The sequence below is a fragment of the Zophobas morio genome, unplaced genomic scaffold, assembly GCF_036711695.1.
Source record: "Zophobas morio isolate AGI-343-1 ecotype UQ-CSIRO unplaced genomic scaffold, CSIRO_AGI_Zmor_V1 ptg000007l, whole genome shotgun sequence".
Taxonomy (NCBI): domain Eukaryota; kingdom Metazoa; phylum Arthropoda; class Insecta; order Coleoptera; family Tenebrionidae; genus Zophobas; species Zophobas morio.
This window is the reverse complement of record NW_026972112.1, coordinates 4,850,734-4,868,602: the sequence shown is the minus strand read 5'-3', so window position 1 is coordinate 4,868,602 and position 17,869 is coordinate 4,850,734. Positions and strand designations below refer to the sequence as shown.

At 34.5% G+C, this 17,869-nt stretch overlaps 2 protein-coding genes across 3 annotated transcripts; both read right to left on the bottom strand.

The window, feature by feature from the left end:
• Window positions 1-1,912: 1,912 nt before the first annotated feature.
• On the bottom strand, window positions 1,913-5,257 carry LOC135124317 (zinc finger TRAF-type-containing protein 1-A-like). 2 transcript variants are annotated; one of them, XM_064049288.1, is made up of 6 exons: window positions 4,878-5,256; window positions 3,659-3,897; window positions 3,393-3,604; window positions 3,178-3,338; window positions 2,374-2,576; window positions 1,914-2,322 (listed from the first exon to the last, which is right to left on the bottom strand). In XM_064049288.1, the coding sequence occupies exons 1-6, from the start codon at window positions 5,193-5,195 to the stop codon at window positions 2,295-2,297; spliced, it is 1,161 nt and encodes a 386-aa protein (XP_063905358.1). In that variant the 5' UTR covers window positions 5,196-5,256; the 3' UTR covers window positions 1,914-2,294. The 2 variants fall into 2 exon arrangements, with proteins under 2 accessions (XP_063905357.1, XP_063905358.1); XM_064049287.1 differs by having other exon boundaries at window positions 1,913-2,322; window positions 3,393-3,897; window positions 4,878-5,257.
• Window positions 5,258-13,766: 8,509 nt separating this feature from the next.
• LOC135124316 (zinc finger TRAF-type-containing protein 1 homolog) lies at window positions 13,767-16,397 on the bottom strand. The gene is made up of 5 exons (XM_064049285.1): window positions 16,058-16,397; window positions 14,916-15,154; window positions 14,660-14,871; window positions 14,450-14,610; window positions 13,767-14,389 (listed from the first exon to the last, which is right to left on the bottom strand). Exons 1-5 carry the CDS (start codon window positions 16,256-16,258, stop codon window positions 14,159-14,161), a joined length of 1,044 nt encoding a protein of 347 aa, XP_063905355.1. The 5' UTR covers window positions 16,259-16,397; the 3' UTR covers window positions 13,767-14,158.
• Between the last annotated feature and the right edge of the window lie 1,472 nt (window positions 16,398-17,869).

Here is a 17,869-nt window from a genome sequence, read left to right as displayed (position 1 = left end):
AGGTTTTTGCAGTTAAACTCCGCTTTCTTGGGTCACGACGAATAAAGAAAAAATCATCAGAATTGAGATGGGGCGGGTGGGCGGGGTTATATTTTGTCTTTTTTCTTAATATAGGAAGTCATCTTTTCGGAACAAGAAACTTAAAACATGTTTAAAATGGTAAATTCTTGTAGACAAATATGGATTTTGCAATTAAGCCCCGCCCCTCGATCTGACAACGAATGAAAAATTCATCACGATGGAGAATTGAGATCGGAGTGTGTATGGGTGGAGCCTAATCTTTGGCTTTATTTTTTTCATAATACACGTAGTATTCTTTGAACAACAAGACACTCAAAAACACGGTTTTAATTTCTCGTAGAGAAATAAGGATTTTGCAGTTGAGCTCCTCCTTCTTGGCTCACGACGAATAAAAAAAATCATCACAATTGAGATAGGGTGGGTGGGCGGGGCTTATATTTTGCCTTTTTTTTTTCTTAGTATACACAGCCATCTTTTCACAACAAGAAATTTAGAACATGGTTAAAATGGTACATTTTTGGAAGGAATATAGATTTTGCAATTTTGGGGCGAAGCCTATTTATAAAATCGATGTTTTCTTATACAAATTTTCCATTTTAAACATGTTTTAAGTTTCATGTTGTAAAAAGAAGTCTGCACATATTCAAACAAAAAAGGCAAAATGTAAGCCCGCCCACCCGCCCTATTGATGAATTTTTTTATTCGCCGTGAACCAAGGGGGCGAAGCTTAACTGCAAAATACTTATTTCTTTCCACGAAATTAAAAACATGTTTTTGAGTATCGTGTTGTTCAAAGAATACAATGTATATTAAGAAAAAAAGGCAAAACATAAACCCCACCCACCCCATCTCAACTGTGATTTTTTTATTCCCAGAAACTAAAAACATTTTTAAAATGGTAATTTTTTTGTAGAGAAATAATAAGGATTTTGCAATTCAATTCTGCTGTTCTTTGGCTCTCGACGATTAAAAAAAAATCATTACAATTGAGATAGGGTGGGTGGGCGGGGTTATATTTTACTTTATATCTTAATATAGGAAATCATCTTGTCGGAAGAAGAAACTTAAAACATGTTTAAAATGGTAAATTCTTGTAACTAAGCCCCACCCCTCGATCTGACAACGAATGAAAAATTCATCACGATTGAGAATTGAGATCGGGGTGTGTATGGGTGGAGCCTAATCTTTGGCTTTATTTTTTTCCTAATACACGTAGTATTCTTTGAACAACACGATACTCAAAAACATGGTTTAAATTTTTCGTAGAGAAATAAGGATTTTGCAGTTAAGCTCCTCCTTCTTGGCTCACGACGAATAAAAAAAATCATCACAATTGAGATAGGGCGGGTGGGCGGGGCTACATTTTGCCTTTTTTTTCTTAACATGTGTAGACTTATTTCGCAACAAGAAACTTAAAACATGTCTAAAATGATAAATTTTTGTAGGAATCAACAATTTTTTGGGTTGGCAATTCTAAATTGTTGGCAGCAGTGTTAACATGTCCGTTCACAGTTGTCAGTTTTCATAAAATTTTAAATATGTTGCCAACCTGATAAAAAATCACTAACGTTAGAAGTCACTTGGTACAAGGTGTGATCAATAAAAAATGGCCTCAGGTTGGTAACACAGGAGTACCTATAGTGTCTAATAGGACAGTTGTAAATCCGGTGGTAATTATAGTCCATATTTGGTTAATTCAAGTTTTCTTTAATTCTTTGCAACATGTGCACGTATCGTAAGATCGAAAATGAAACTAATCAAAGTTAGGTATGCAGAACTGACCCATGTCACCGTACTGTTAGTCCATCACCTGTCAGTGTCAAAAAGGGTCGGAATCATAAAAAGACCGTTTTCAAACATTCATTTATAATTTACCGATATCCCTTTCATACAATTATGGATATATAAATTAATTTCTCCTACACTACCTTTAAAATATTGATGACAATGATAATAAAGCTCATAATCAAATCTCACAATTTTCGAGAAAACACAATACTAATCTTCCTCTTAAACAAAACTACAAAAATGACAAAACACAAATATTGGTAACATAAAAATTACATAAAATAAAAATATCTATATCACTGAAAACACACAAAAATTCATATAAATAAAATCTACTTATAAAAAATCCTAAGTCTACAGAGATCTCGTTCGTTAAAATAATCTCAAAAAAACATACAAATATGTATGGAAAAAATGAATTCCGAAGATTGTACCGAAAAAAAATAAAATTTCCAGTGCTGCATAAAATATAAAGCGGAAAGAGCTTACTTAGACGTCAAAAACATGACCAACCTGCAACAAATCAGTAAAGATAACACGCCCTCGCAGATGGCGAAAACTCACCTGAAATTAATCATTTTCGCTGCTAATAATCGATTACATTCGGCTGAATCGAGCAAGGGGAAGGATTCATATGGAGTTTCATTTTCGTGTTCAGTGAAGTCGAATCTGTAGACCCGCGGATGAACCTTGATGTCGCCCACAGGACCACACAAAACTATGTAACTTAAACTCAAGGTCGTCGAAATTATCGACTTCAGTACCAACTAGCAACAGAAAAACATTTACACTGATTGCACACGTTAATTATTAAGTTTAAAATATACATTGAATAGGATTTGCTTAGCAAACTTTTAACGTGACGTCATTAAAATTTTGGTGGGGTCATAAGGCAACCACGATATATTGGACAAATTTAAAATAACAGTATGGAAGTATATTATTTTATAAAATTTAAATCGTAACTGACATTGTGTCCAACGTAAGATTGGGGTTTTATGTTTATTACAGTTGTGCAACAAAATAAATATTTGCTTTTGGTAACAACTATAAAATAAGATAATGCAAACTGCTTTGACTAAGTCTTAATGTCAATATTGATAAAGTATATTTGATTATTAATTTCATAACATGGGTCAACGTTTGTAAATGTAAATGTCTCCTACACAGTAAATAAATATGTGTTCTAGTTTTAAGTGGGGTATTAGGAAGAGCATTAGTCATAATAAATTCTTAAGGTCACAGTTAATTGTAACTTTCCAACTGCGACAATTGCTATCAGCCTTTTGGCAATAAACACTGCAAAAAAATTAGGACGTCTTGCTTTTTATCAGAACTGAAAAAATTACTTGGTTGTCACGCAGTTACCTGATAAGTGATGTTCCTCTCCACTGTCTTAGTAGCTTCGTTCTGATTATCGGTCACTTTAGCTCGGACGAGCCATTGGTGGCCAAGAACAGAAAACCTGGATGATTCATACGTCAATCGATTGACGCAGTCGTCGTTTCGGTACGGCTTCAGCTGAATATCTGTCAAAACAAATCCCAATTTCTTTTAATTTATTCACACCAAATTCAACGCACCATTAAACGTGATCTTGGCGTACCCCAACAATTCGAAAATCGCCTTGTAGAGCTTCCTCTCCTCCACCATCTTCTGGTCGAGTTCTTGCAACGCCTTCATAACGTCGGTTCCGCTCTTGTTGGGATGTCCGCATTCCTGTTCGTGGTTGGTCTTCTCGTGGAAGGGTCCCCTCCACGGGCACCCTATCCTGTGGAACTTGCATCCTGAAACTCTACCAGAAAAAGGGCATTTGTAATCGGTCCCGTCACACGTTCTCGTAATGAACCTCTCCTCGCATTCCTCTTCTTCGTGACGATCTAGCGAATTTCTAGGAAACTGCTCGTTGCAAAACTGACACTCTGTAGGAAGTTCGGAGACGGCGTTTTCCACCGCTAAATTTCTTATCGCCGTGCTCTTGCAGATTTCAATGCGGCACGTGGGACAAGTCGACGTTTCGTCCCGGAAACTAGCATCAGCAAGGAGGTGTGTGAAACATCCAGCACACATCAAGTGACCATTGCTGCACTGCAAGATACGTATATGAATATGGTGTAGTGATGGTTCGGAATGGGTCCACAATGCATTAATTTTGGAAGGACATGTTCCCAATACATAGACATCAATTATGATTTGAAGACACTTACCAATCCTCTTCATGTCCTGGAACTAACATAAAGTTTATCAATAAAGCGTAATAAGTATTCGGGGCCGCTCTAACTCAAAGGGTTTGAGTCTGCTGAGGGTTTGAGTGAGAGCGACGGTGCTACTTTTATTTAGTTACTTTACCTTCTGAGCAAACGATTGGCACCGCTTCTGGTTAACTTAACCGCGCTTGGAAACTGAGTTTCCGTGATAAGAGTTATAACGTTAATCGAAAGTGGTGCATTTCGTGAGTTTAAAACGTTTTGGGTGATTTTCGCCCTTACCTACCTTGGTTTATCGACACTGTAATTAAATTAAAATCTTGCGTGCCATCTGACAAAGAAACCAACAAAGAAATGGGACGGGATGGGGAAAATAAATGCTATTTCTAAATGTGAATAATGACTAAAATATAAATTTAATACATTTATTTTCAACGTCGAAGCAAAATCTTTGTATAAAAGTAGCTCATTAATATATCAAAATATCACATCCAAATATCTTATTTAAGTATCGTATCACAGAATAAGCATTACAAAATTTATAAATTAAAAGTACATCACTAAACTACTTTAACAATGGAAGTACAAGTCTTAAATACAATTGAAGACGTCGCCGACAAAAGTGGCAAAAAAGAAAACCCCGACGAGCAGGCAAAATCTTTCAGAAAAAACTCTGCCTTACGATAACCGAGGGGGTCGAGAGAGGGCCCCAACCCCCGTTCGAGCCCGTTTAAATATAGCTGTAGTTTCCCTGAAAATCAATACAACACGGATCGCAGCTCCGGCGGAACAAAGACAAGTGACGTAACATTACGTAATACCTATGAAAACGACTCTGACGAGAAGAACTACACCACTTACCTGGTAAACTGCGGCTTTAGGAAGGTCCAGGCAGACTGTGCAGCACAGAATTCCGCCCAGTCGCTCCTCCAGCTTGTACTTCTTGGCATCGGTGGGGGCTGTCGTCTTGCGACGCTTCGCTTCGGGCTCCAGAAACTCTTTTTCGCAGTCTTGACTCGTGGACTCCGCGTTGGACGTCGTCGCCTCGATTTCCGACATTGCTCTCTTCGGACGATGCGTAGTAATCAAAACACAACAGCTGACACAATGCGCACCTCCACTTCTAATAACAGCACCAGCCAAACGTGCAGACAAAACAGCTGAGTTTGGGTTGGACATGTGCACCCCACCACATTTCGGGGCGCAGAAGGACGGCCATTGGTTGGACGGCGTGACGTCAAATGACAATCAGCTGCAAGTTTGACAACGTCAACAAGGACGGCTGATAAGCGGAGGGGAAAAGCGAAACGGGACACCTACTATCTTACACGCGCTGTTTTGTTTATGTTATTGTGCGTAATATTTGTAGCACGAAAATTAGATCATAATAAAGGAAATTTGTTTGCATTGCTTACACTCGACACTAATTTTATCACCTGGTGTTTTTTTTTTGGGTGTGCAGTGCAATAGTATCTGGGGTAGAATTAGGGTTCAATACCCCCTCCTCGGCAATTTAGAACTACTGAGTTTTTTTCAAATTTTGTTTTCATACTATACATAAATGTAACTAAAAAACTGTTTTCAAAAGTTTAGACAGTGACTTTTTTATATATTTTCTTTAAATTAAACCTTATCAGGTTATTTAGTACCTTTTGATGAAAGGTAAATTAATTTTCTTTAAAATTATGTAGTATTAATTTATTGGAATCCTTCATCACTGCTATGAAATAAGTAAATTGCAAGCCCCTTGACCACCTCTTGTAAAATAAAATTTGTTCTTTTTTTTAATGTTGATTACTTAATTTTAATTAATTATTTTATATAAAACATTGCACATTTAAACCTTGACCACCTCTTGTAAAATAAAATTTGTTCTTTTTTTTAATGTTGATTACTTAATTTTAATTAATTATTTTATATAAAACATTGCACATTTAAACCTTGACCACCTCTTGTAAAATAAAATTTGTTCTTTTTTTTAATGTTGATTACTTAATTTTAATTAATTATTTTATATAAAACATTGCACATTTAAATCATGACCAACTTATTTTCTTTTTTTTGTTTTTTTTTTTGAAAAATCCAAAAAATATCAGCGACTTCTGGTGTTCCATTTTTAAAAAGTCTTAGGTCATTTTATTTTGAAATAATTTTAAATCTCAAGGGGTCGTGGTCGTTTAATTTAAAACGTAGTTATTGTTATTTAAAATTAGTTAAAAATAAAATGTTCGCGGCCTCTGAGATTCTTTAAAGTTACATATTTCAAAACAAGAGAGAGCCCTAAACTCTTTCAAATTCTTCCTAGAACACAATAACAAGTGCCCTTAAGATGATTTAAAATCGATTCAAAAATGAAACGAGAACCCCTAAGATTTTTTTTTTTTTCAAAAATAAAACACCAGGAAATTCCAAGATTTTTTAGAATGAATTAATAATAATAATAATAATAATAATAATAGGACTTTATTAAATAATAATAGGCGAAGTCTAGCCATAGGCTATTCCACTTAACCTTAGATTTACAAGAAAATAAAACTAACCAAACAGGTTGTACAGAAAAACGGATTAAATATCTAGACAGGAGTCAGCTAGGTAATGATCAAATTAAACAAATTAAACTAATTAAATCTAAATTAAATTAAATAATCCATAATTAGAAACTAAATTTATACAAATAATAATAATAATAATAACAAAAAGTTAACAACAAGCAAGAGAACCACAATAATAAACTTAAACCTAAGTATTAATCAAGCATTTTTTAATTTTTTTCCTAAAACAATTGATGGAAGAATTTGAATTAAACTCTAATAAAAATTTATTGTAAACTTTGATAATATTGTACGTGAAAGATCTCTGAAAGATAGATGTTTAATGCTTTGGCATTGACAGTTCTTTAAGATTCCTTAATGGAAGACTTGAGTTTAACATACTTTTTCTTGTATGAAATTTACAACGCAAGTACGGCGGAGAGTTAGAGGAAAATAACTTGAAAGCAAAAATAGATAGGTGATACTGAAACAATTTGTCAATTTTCATCCAACCAAGCTCACAGATTTTCTGAGACACATGATCAAATTTCCTCAAACCAAAAATGAAACGACAACAATTATTTTGGATTTTTTGAAGACGGTATTTATCAATACTGTCAAGACATGGGTAATATATTATGAATTCAAAATGAAACTGTACCGGAGGCATTAATATTCTTTAATTTTTTTTAACCAGAAATAAAACATCAAGGGAGCCCAAGATTCTTTCAAATTCCTCCTGAAACAAAAATGAAACGAGGGGAACTTCTGACACTCCTTTATTTTTTTTTTAATAAAACACCAAGGGTCTCCAAGATTCTTTCAAATTCTTTAAAACTGAAACACCAAAGATTTTCTTTAAAATTCTTTGAAATACGAAACACTAGGTGCCCTTGAGATTCTTTAAATTCTTGAACATTTTTTCAACAACGAACCGACGAAAGGAAGTTCAAAGTCCTTCAAAATTATTTCAAAACTGAAACGACGGGAGCTCCTGAGATTTTTTATTTTTTTCAAAAATAAAACACCAAAATTGCAAGATCCTTTCAAATTCTCTTAAAAACGAAACATCAAAGTCTCCCAAGATGCTTTAAAATTTTTGCAACTACAAATCACTGGGTGCCCCTGAGATTCTTGAAATTTTTGAGAAAACTTAACAAGGAATGCCTCTGGGATTCTATAAATAATTTCAACAGGCGTCCCTGAGATTCTTTCCATTATTTCAGTTATTTCAAAATAAAACACCAGGTGCCTTTGAGAATCTTCAACATTCTTTCAAAAATAAACCGACGGAAATTCTAAGATTCTTCAAAATTATTTCAAAACTGAAATGACAAGAGTTTCTGAGATTCTTTATTTTGTTCAAAAATAAAACACCAAATTCCAAGATTCTTTCAAATTCTCTTAAAAACGAAACATCATAGCCTTCCAAGATGCTTTAAAATGTTTTCAACTACAAAACACTGGGTGGCCCCGAGATTCTTGAAATTTTTGAGAAAACTTAACAAGGAATGCCACTGGGATTCTATAAATAACTTCAACAGGAGCCCCTGAGATTCTTTCCATTATTTCAGTTATTTCAAAATAAAACACCAGGTGCCTTTGAGAATCTTCCACAGTCTTTCAAAAATAAACCGACGGAAATTCCAAGATTCTTCAAAATTATTTCAAAACTGAAATGACAAGAGCTTCTGAGATTCTTTATTTTGTTTAAAAATAAAACACCAAAATTCCAAGATTCTTTCAAATCCTCTTAAAAACGAAATCAGAGTCTCCCAAGATGCTTTAAAATGTTTTCAAATACAAAACACTGGGTGCCCCTGAGATTCTTGAAATTTTTGAGAAAACTTAACAAGGAATGCCCCTGGGATTCTATAAATAACTTCAACAGGAGCCCCTGAGATTCTTTCCATTATTTCAGTTATTTCAAAATGAAACACCAGGTGCCTTTGAGAATCTTCAACATTCTTTCAAAAATAAACCGACGGAAATTCCAAGATTCTTCAAAATTATTTCAGAACTGAAATGACAAGAGCTTCTGAGATTCTTTATTTTGTTCAAAAATAAAGCACCAAAATTCCAAGATTCTTTCAAATTTTTTTAAAACAAAACATTAGAGTCTACCAAGATGCTTTAAAATGTTTTCAAATACAAAACACTGGGTGCCCCTGAGATTCTTGAAATTTTTGAGAAAACTTAACAAGGAATGCCCCTGGGATTCTATAAATAGTTTCAACAGGAGCCCCTGAGATTCTTTCCATTATTTCAGTTATTTCAAAATAAAACACCAGGTGCCTTTGAGAATCTTCAACATTTTTTCAAAAATAAACCGACGGAAATTCCAAGATTCTTCAAAATTATTTCAAAACTGAAATGATAAGAGCTTCTGAGATTCTTTATTTTGTTCAAAAATAAAACACCAAAATTTCCAGACTCTTTCAAATTTTCTTAAAAACGAAACATCAAAGTCTCCCAAGATGCTTTAAAATTTTTTCAAGTACGAAACACTGGGTGCCCCTGAGATTCTTGAAATTTTTGAGAAAACTTAACAAGGAATGCCCCTGGGATTCAATAAACAATTTCAACAGGAGCCCCTGAGATTCTTTCCATTATTTCAGTCTTTTCAAAATAAAACACCAGGTCCCTTTGAGAATCTTCAACATTCTTTCAAAAATAAACCGACGGAAATTCTAAGATTCTTCAAAATTATTTCAAAACTGAAATGACAAGAGTTTCTGAGATTCTTTATTTTGTTCAAAAATAAAACACCAACATTTCCAGACTCTTTCAAATTCTCTTAAAAACGAAACATCAAAGTCTCCCAAGATGCTTTAAAATTTCTTCAAATATAAAACAGTGGGTGCCCCTGAGATTCTTTAAATTCTTGAGAAATATTAACAAGGGATGCGCTTGGGATTCTATAAATAATTTCAACAGGAGCCCCTGAGATTCTTTCCATTATTTCAGTTATTTCAAAATAAAACACCAGGTCCCTTTGAGAATCTTCAACATTCTTTCAAAAATAAACCGACGGAAATTCCAAGATTCTTCAAAATTATTTCAAAACTGAAATGACAAGAGCTTCTGAGATTTTTTATTTTGTTCAAAAATAAAACACCAAAATTCCAAGGTTCTTTCAAATTCTCTTAAAAACGAAACATTAGAGTCTCCCAAGATGCTTTAAAATGTTTTCAAATACAAAACACTGGGTGCCCCTGAGATTCTTGAAATTTTTGAGAAAACTTAACAAGAAGTGCCCCTGGGATTCTATAAATAATTTCAACAGGAGCCCTTGAGATTCGTTCCATTATTTCAGTTATTTCAAAATAAAACACCAGGTGCCTTTGAGAATCTTTAACATTCTTTCAAAATTAAACCGACAGAAATTCCAAGATTCTTCAAAATTATTTTAAAACTGAAATGACAAGTGTTTCTGAGATTCTTTATTTTGTTCAAAAATAAAACACCAAAATTCCAAGATTCTTTCAAATTCCCTTAAAAACGAAACATTAGAGTCTCCCAAGATGCTTTAAAATGTTTTCAAATACAAAACACTGGGTGCCCCTGAGATTCTTGAAATTTTTGAGATAACTTAACAAGGAATGCCTCTGGGATTCTGTGAATAATTCCAACAGCAGCCCCTGAAATTCTTTCCATTATTTCAGTTATTTCCAAATAAAACACCAGATAGGTGCCTTTGAGAATCTTTAACATTCTTTCAAAAATAAACCGACGGAAATTCCAAGATTCTTCAAAGTTATTTCAAAACTGAAATGACAAGAGCTTCTGAGATTCTTTATTTTGTTCAAAAATAAAACACCAAATTTTCCAGATTCTTTCAAATTCTCTTAAAAACGAAACATCAAAGTCTCCCAAGATGCTTTAAAATTTTTTCAAATATAAAACAGTGGGTGCTCCTGAATTTCTTTAAATTCTTGAAAAACTGAACAAGGAGTGCCTCCGGGATTCTGTAAATTATTTCAACAGGAGCCCCTGAGATTCTTTCAATTATTTTAGTTATTTCAAATTAAAACATCAGTGTGGCCCAAAATTATTTCAAAACTAAAACGACGGTATCTTCTGAGATTCTTTATTTTTTTTTAAAATAAAACACCAAAATTTCAAGATTCTTTTAAATTCTCTGAAAAACGAAACATCAAAGTCTCCCAAGATGCTTTAAAATTTTTTCAAATATAAAACACTGGGTGCTCCTGAGATTCTTTAAATTCTTGAGAAACTGAACAAGGAGTGCCTCCGGGATTCTATAAATAATTTCAACAGGACCCCTGAGATTCTTTCAATTGTTTTAGTTATTTCAAATTAAAACATCAGTGTGGCCCAAAATTATTTCAAAACTAAAATGACGGTAACTTCTGAGATTCTTTTTTTTTTTTTTGTTCAAAAATAAAACACCAACATTCCAAGATTCTTTTAAATTCTCTTAAAAACGAAACATCAAAGTCTCCCAAGATGCTTTAAATTTTTTTCAAATATGAAACACTGGGTGCTCCTGAGATTATTTAAATTATTGAAAAACTGAACAAGGAGTGCCTCCGGGATTCTGTAAATAATTTCAACAGGAGCCCCTGAGATTCTTTCAATTATTTTAGTTATTTCAAATTAAAACATCAGTGTGGCCCAAAATTATTTCAAAACTAAAATGATGGCAGCTTCTGAGATTCTTTATTTTGTCAAAAATAAAACACCAAAATTCCAAGATTCTTTTAAATTCTCTTAAAAACGAAACATCAAAGTCTCCCAAGATGCTTTAAAATTTTTACAAATATAAAACACTGGATGCCCCAAAGATTATTTAAATTCTTGAAAAACTAAACAAAGACTGCCTCTGGTGGGAGTTAACAGAAAAATGAGGCCGAAACTAACTTTTGTAGGTCGAAATCTACAAGAAAATGTCTTTACATTAAGCTTGGAAAATGACCGAAAATTGGGCGAAATTTTTTATTGAAAAATCTTGCTTTTAAAAAAGTTGTCAAAAAAAACCTTCGGGGATATAAATTTCCACTTGCTAATCCCAAAAATATAGCGTGCTCATGGTCTAGGGGAAGGATTTTAGAAATATTCGGTTTCATAATATATGTTTTTTATAATGCAAAAAATTACAATATTCCATAGGGCGATTCTGGAAATGTGGTAGGAATTGTCGAAGAAATGCAGACATAACTAACTTTGGGGTATTGAAAAATTTTGTTTTTTAAAAAATACCTCAAAAATCCCAAAAAATTCAGGGATATAAATTTCGACGTGCTAATCCCAAAAATGTAGCATGTTCATGGTCTCGGGATAAGATTCTAGAAACATCCAGTGTGAAAATCAAGTACTACCACTCGCCTTTTATTTTCTTAAAGGGTGTACCATTTGCCAAAATCAGTCTTATCAACGCAAGTATTAGCCCCACCCACCCGCCTTTTATTTTCTTAGAGAGTAGGTCCTTTGCCAAAATCAGTTTCATCATGAGAAATAATAGCCCCGCCCACCTTCTCTTTATTTCCTTAGAGAGTAGGCCTATTTTCAAAATCACTTTTATCTTGACAAGTACTAGCCCCGCCCACCCGCCCTTTATTTTTTTAATGAGTAGGTCCTTTTCCAAAATCAGTTTTATCATGGTAAATACTACAAGTTTCACGATTTTAGCAATATTCGGTTTGAAAAAAAATATATATTTTCTTTTAATCCAAAAAATTGCAATACAAACTTCATTGAGTGATTCTGGAAAAATGGTATGAGTTATCGAAGAAGTGATACCGAAACTAAATTCTGTAGGTCGAAGTCTACAAGAAAATATCTATAAGTTAAGTTTTGAAAACGATCGCAAATTGGCAGAAATTTTTCACTGAAAGATCTTATTTTGAAAAAGTTGTCCAAAAATCTCAAAAAATTCTGGGATATCAATTTCTATGTGCTGATCCCAAAAATATAGCGTGATCATCGTTTCGTGGAAAGATTTTAGAAATATCCCGCTTGAATTTTTTTTTTTGAAATCCAAAAAATTACAATATTCCATTAGGCTATTTTGGAAAAATGGTAGGAGTTATAGAAGAAATGACGCCGAAACCAACTTCTTTTGCTTGAAATCTTTGAGAAAATGTCTTTACGTTCAGTTTTAAAAATGTTCAGGTTTGAAAAATATTGTTTTTGAAAAAGTTGACAAAAAATCCCGAATTTTTCTGTAGATTTCGATTCCGAGATTATTTTATGCTTCATTTCTTCAAAAATTACTAGCATTTTTCCAGAATCGTCAACTGTTATAATTTGTATAAGACAAAATTACAATTTTGAAAAAGTCGTCTAGAAATTCTCAAAAAAATGCACGTGCTGATTCCAAAAATATAGCGTGTTGGAGCAATATTTTCGAAATATTTGGAGTGAAATTTGAAAAATGTATTTAGTTAAATTTCGAAAAACGTAGAAAATGGCTCGAAATTCGCCCACCCACCCCTTTTTAATTCAAGGACTACTCTTAATATTGTTCAGTTCTATCTTAGCAAAGTGTTAGCCCCGCCCACCCTCCCTTCATTTTCTTAAAGGATATGTTATTTACCAAAATCAGTCTTATCTTATAAAGTACTAGCCCCGCCCACCCACCCCTTCTTTATTCCAATGACTACTCTTAATATTGTTCAGTTCTATCTTAGCAAGTTTTTTTCGGTAATATTGTAAAATGACGTCATCACTTTTGAGAAGGGGGCGCAAACGAATAAGTCTTGAATAATGATTTACTATCTTTCTGATTATCTTAGGGATATTTTATGAATCTGAGCTTGAAGTGGGGAAACGAAAGATTTCCACTACCCATGTAAGAATGCAGATCATTTTTATAGGATCACTAAACGGTAAGCAGACCTTGTGTACTAATATTAAACAGAATTATGTACCACCTTCAAGAACGAAATCTGGGAATTTTCTTGAAAAAATCCAAATATGCAAATAGCGAGTGACTGTTAATGTTTGGGTTTTTCTTCTGTGAGGTTGGCAATATGTTTAAAATTTTATGATGGCATATTTGAAATTTTCCGCACCAATTTAGTAGCTGCCACCCGATTATTGATTTTTAGGTGCGCTCATGTCAAAATTGACAACTGTGAATTGACATGCCAACAATTCAGGATTGCCAACCCAAAAATCGCTTCAGTCATTAATGATCACGACTTACTGATTTTCGCGAAATTTTACCAACTTTAACACAAAAAGAAAACACAAATTGTCTTTTAAGTTTCTATAGTTCTATAATTTTTTACAATTAGAAATCACACAAATTTGTCTACTTCTACAAATTAAAGATATAATGAGAAAAATATGTAATTAAACTATCTAATAAAAAAAAAACAATACTCAACATTTTCTCTACAGTGAAAAATAGGCATAAATATTAGCGGCACCACTGAACGTCGGTAACACAATAAAATTGCTATAAATTATAAACTTTGTAGACGAAAAATATATAAAATGAAAATTTATCCTTAAATATAAAATTCGTGGACAGACCTTTCTGTACTTAACCTTAATTTTAAATACTCACTTACAAAACACAGATTGAGTATATCATATAAATATCGAACTATTACTTAGCAAAAAGTAGTCTGCTAAAAGGGTTTATTTTGAAGCCAAAAACATAATTAACCTGAAATTGATCGTTTTCGAGGCTAGCAAACGATTACATTCAGCAGTGTCAGGCAATGGAAATGGTTCATACGTTGTTTCACACTCCTTTTCTGTGAAGTCAAATTTGTAGACGCGTGGATTCACCTTAATGTCACCCCCTGGACCGCATACAGCGATGTAACTTAAGTTCATTGGTGTGGATATCCGCGACTTGAGTAGAATCTAAACAATTCAAATTCAATCAAAAATTAAAGTGTTTCACTCGTGACATCTTCGTCGCACCTGATAAGTCATATCTCTCTCTGAACTTTGTGTGGGATCCTTTTGGCTGTCGCTAATTTTCGCTTTAACAACCCACTGATAATTAAACGCTGAAAATCTCGAAGATTCGTAGAATAACCGATGCACGAAATCATCAGTTCGATAGGGTTTCAGCTGGATATCTGAAAATTTATTAGTACTTTCTCTCGTAAATGGTTGCAATTTTTTTACCATTAAACGTGATCCTATCGTACCCCAAAAGCTCGAACACGGTCTTGTACAGCCTCCTTTCCTCGATCACCTTCTGGTCCAACACATCCAAAACCTCCATAATCTCCGCTCCCGTTTTATGACGATGCCCACACTCCTGCTCATGCTGGGCCCTCTCATGGTTCGGTCCCCTCCACGGGCACCCAATCCTGTGATACTTACACCCTGAAATCCTACCACAGAAATACTCCCTCCGCACACCCAACCCCCAACCGACCTCTCCTCGCACTCCTCCTCCTCGTGGCGCTCCAGCGAGTTCCTCGGGAACTGCTTGTTGCAGAATTGACACTCGGATGGAAGCTCGGAGACGGCGTTCTCCACCGCCAAATTTCGGGTGGCTGTGGTCTTGCTGATTTCGACGCGGCAAGTCGGACACGTCGACGTTTCGTCCCGCAAACGGGCATCAGCAAGGACGTGTGTGAAACACCCAGCACACATCAAGTGGCCGTTGCTGCACTGTAACACACACACATGAATACGCTGCGGCGATTTCGGTTAAATAGTCCACAAATTATTAACTCAGAAACATGTTCCCAGCCCACAGAGATTAATTAAGCTTTGGACACTTACCAATCCTCTTCATGTCCTGGAACTAACATAAAGTTTATCAATAAGGCGGAACGGTATGTGGAGTCGCCCTAACTCAAATTTTTTTTTTTTTTTAGTGAAGTGGGTTTGAGTGAGAGCGCATCTTTGACTACGTTACGTTACTTGAGAAGTGACTTAAGTCACCGCTTCGTGTTAACTGGGTTAACTTTAGTAAGGGTTGAATTAACAACGTTAATCGAAAACGGTGGTCACTTCACATTTCCAAACCTACCTACCTTAAGAACAAATTAAAATTATGCTCGCTCTTTTATAAGAACTGAGAGGCGTGGGACGGGATGGGGAAAATAAAATGTTTTTTGTTTTAATGTGAATAATGACTAAAGTATAATTTAATACGTTTATTGTTAACGTTGAAGAAAACCTCTGTATAAAATAGCTCATCGTTAAAATATCAAACTATATCCAACTTAACATTTAAATATCAACATCAGAGAGTAAATAGTACATAATTACATACTACATATACATCATTAAACTACAATTAAACATTGTAGGTACGTATGGTTAAATTCGCAGAGAACACTGGCGCTGGTAGGCAATTTCTCGCAAAAAATTGCCCACTACCATGACCTTGACAAACACAAAGATCGAGTGGATGAAAGCCCCACTCGGATCTTTCGAGCACTTCTAAAAATCAATACCAGACCCGACAATTCGCAATTTTGCAAACAAAGACAATCGAATTCAGACTTTCGTTATGTAATACGTAATTTATTTCAACTTGTAGTCGAAAGTGACAGGGGCACTTACCTGATAGACGGCAGCCTTGGGTAGATCGAGGCAAACTGCGCAGCAAAGAATTCCACCCAGTCTTTCCTCGAGCTTGTATTTCTTGTCTTCGCTGGGGGTTGTTGTTTTGCGACGCTTCGCTTCGGGTTCCATTTCCTCCACTTTTTCGTTGTCAACGTTCGTGGATTCCGCATTGGACGTCGTCGCTTCGAATTCGGACATGTTTCAGTTCTTCTGGGCGAACGAGACGTTGAGGGACTAACACACAACGGCTGACTTGTAACAGCTGAGATTCGTCTACTAAATAATCATGAACAAGCAGACTGTTGTCCTGCTGTCACAACATAAACTTTGAGCGGCGTTGCCAGATTGCGAGCACACGGGCGCCCTCTGACGGGAGTTGATTTTTCTATTAAGAGTGAGCTAAAGCAAGTTTTTCCTGAGAGGCAATAAAATTTAACCATGACCAGTGCTTTGACGGGTCGCTGCGTTTAAAGGACCGGTCGACTTTGCACTCACTGAATTAAAATATTTGTATCTAAGCGTCTAAGAGGGGCGCTCTTAAGTTGAGAAGTTGATCTATCTATCTAAATGTCAATGCGTTTTTAGTTAACATGGAATTTTTTTCGGAAACATTGCCTTAATTTCTGTTGATCATTCATTTCACTCCGTTTATAACGTCTCAACGGTAAAATGTCAGTATCAACTTTTCCATAAATTTTAGTTTCAATAATATGTTGAAAAATTAATGCGAAAGTTTCTAGAAAAAATACACTTTATTGCAGATTTGTTTCTACTTTTTCAGATTCTCTCAATTTCTCTAATCTTCAGAATTCCTCAGAATTTTTCAAGATCGCTTTGGATCCTTTCCTACAGGCAGCTTCAGATTTTTCTACATTTTTCTAAATTCTCTCAAATCCTCTCAGATTCTGCCAGGTTTACCTAGATTCGTCTAGGTTTCCTGAGATTCTTTTCGATCTCCTCTGGTTCTTTCTAATTCATTCCGATTCTTAGTTTCATATTCTGTCAGATTTTCTTGGATTCCCTCAGACTCTTCAAGATGTTTTCAGATGCGTTCCTTTTTTTTAAGATTCTTCCTTTTGGATGTTTACGGATTGTTTAACATTCTTTCGAATTTTTTCAGATTCTTCCAAAGACACGCTTTTTTCAAATTTTTTAATTCTATTCAGGTCTTTTCAAAACCATGCAGATACTTTGAGATCCCTGCAGACTTTTTCCAAATTTTTCTACAGTCTTCGAGATTCTTACAGATTCCCACAGGTTTCCTCAGATTCCTGCAAAAACTTTCCGAATCTCTCAGATTCCTTCAAATTGCTTCAGATTTTTTTAAATGTTTTCAGGTTCTTTCATTTTCTTTCTGATTCTCTCTTTCAGATTTTTTCGATTTTTTTTATTTATTCTGATTATTTCGGATGCTTTTCGATGCTTCCGGATTGTTACCAATTTTTTCAAATTTTTTAGATTCTATCACAGACACCGTCAGGAATCCTCAAGATTCTTTCAAACTTTTCAGTTCTGTTCAGATCGTTTCGGATCTTTTCAGTTCCCTGCATATTCTTTCAAATTCTTTCAGATTCCTCCAGTTTTTTTTTAGATTCTCTTATATTTTTCTAAATTCTTGGAAATTCTTCAAAATTCTCTAAGATTCTTAAAGGTTCTGTCAGATTCTTTGAGATTCCTTCAAATTCCTTCAGTTTCTTTACGAATTTCTCAAATTTTTTTAGATTCCTTCAGGACTCTTTCGATTTTAATAATAATAATATCTGTTAATTTCAACAGGAAGAGATCCTAATTACAGAAACCAAATAAACT

Bases quoted from the DNA above. Each gene is read 5' to 3' on its own strand.
- LOC135124317 (XM_064049287.1), bottom strand. From the start codon at position 5,195: ATGTCCAACCCAAACTCAGCTGTTTTGTCTGCACGTTTGGCTGGTGCT. The intron at 3,898-4,877 runs GTAAGTGGTGTA...CGTATCTTGCAG, and splicing joins CTAAAGCCGCAGTTTACCAG to TGCAGCAATGGTCACTTGAT. The intron at 3,339-3,392 runs GTGCGTTGAATT...TTGTTTTGACAG, and splicing joins CGCCAAGATCACGTTTAATG to ATATTCAGCTGAAGCCGTAC.
- LOC135124316 (XM_064049285.1), bottom strand. From the start codon at position 16,258: ATGTCCGAATTCGAAGCGACGACGTCCAATGCGGAATCCACGAACGTT. The intron at 14,611-14,659 runs GTAAAAAAATTG...ATAAATTTTCAG, and splicing joins CGATAGGATCACGTTTAATG to ATATCCAGCTGAAACCCTAT. The intron at 14,390-14,449 runs GTGCGACGAAGA...TGAATTGTTTAG, and splicing joins AGAGAGATATGACTTATCAG to ATTCTACTCAAGTCGCGGAT.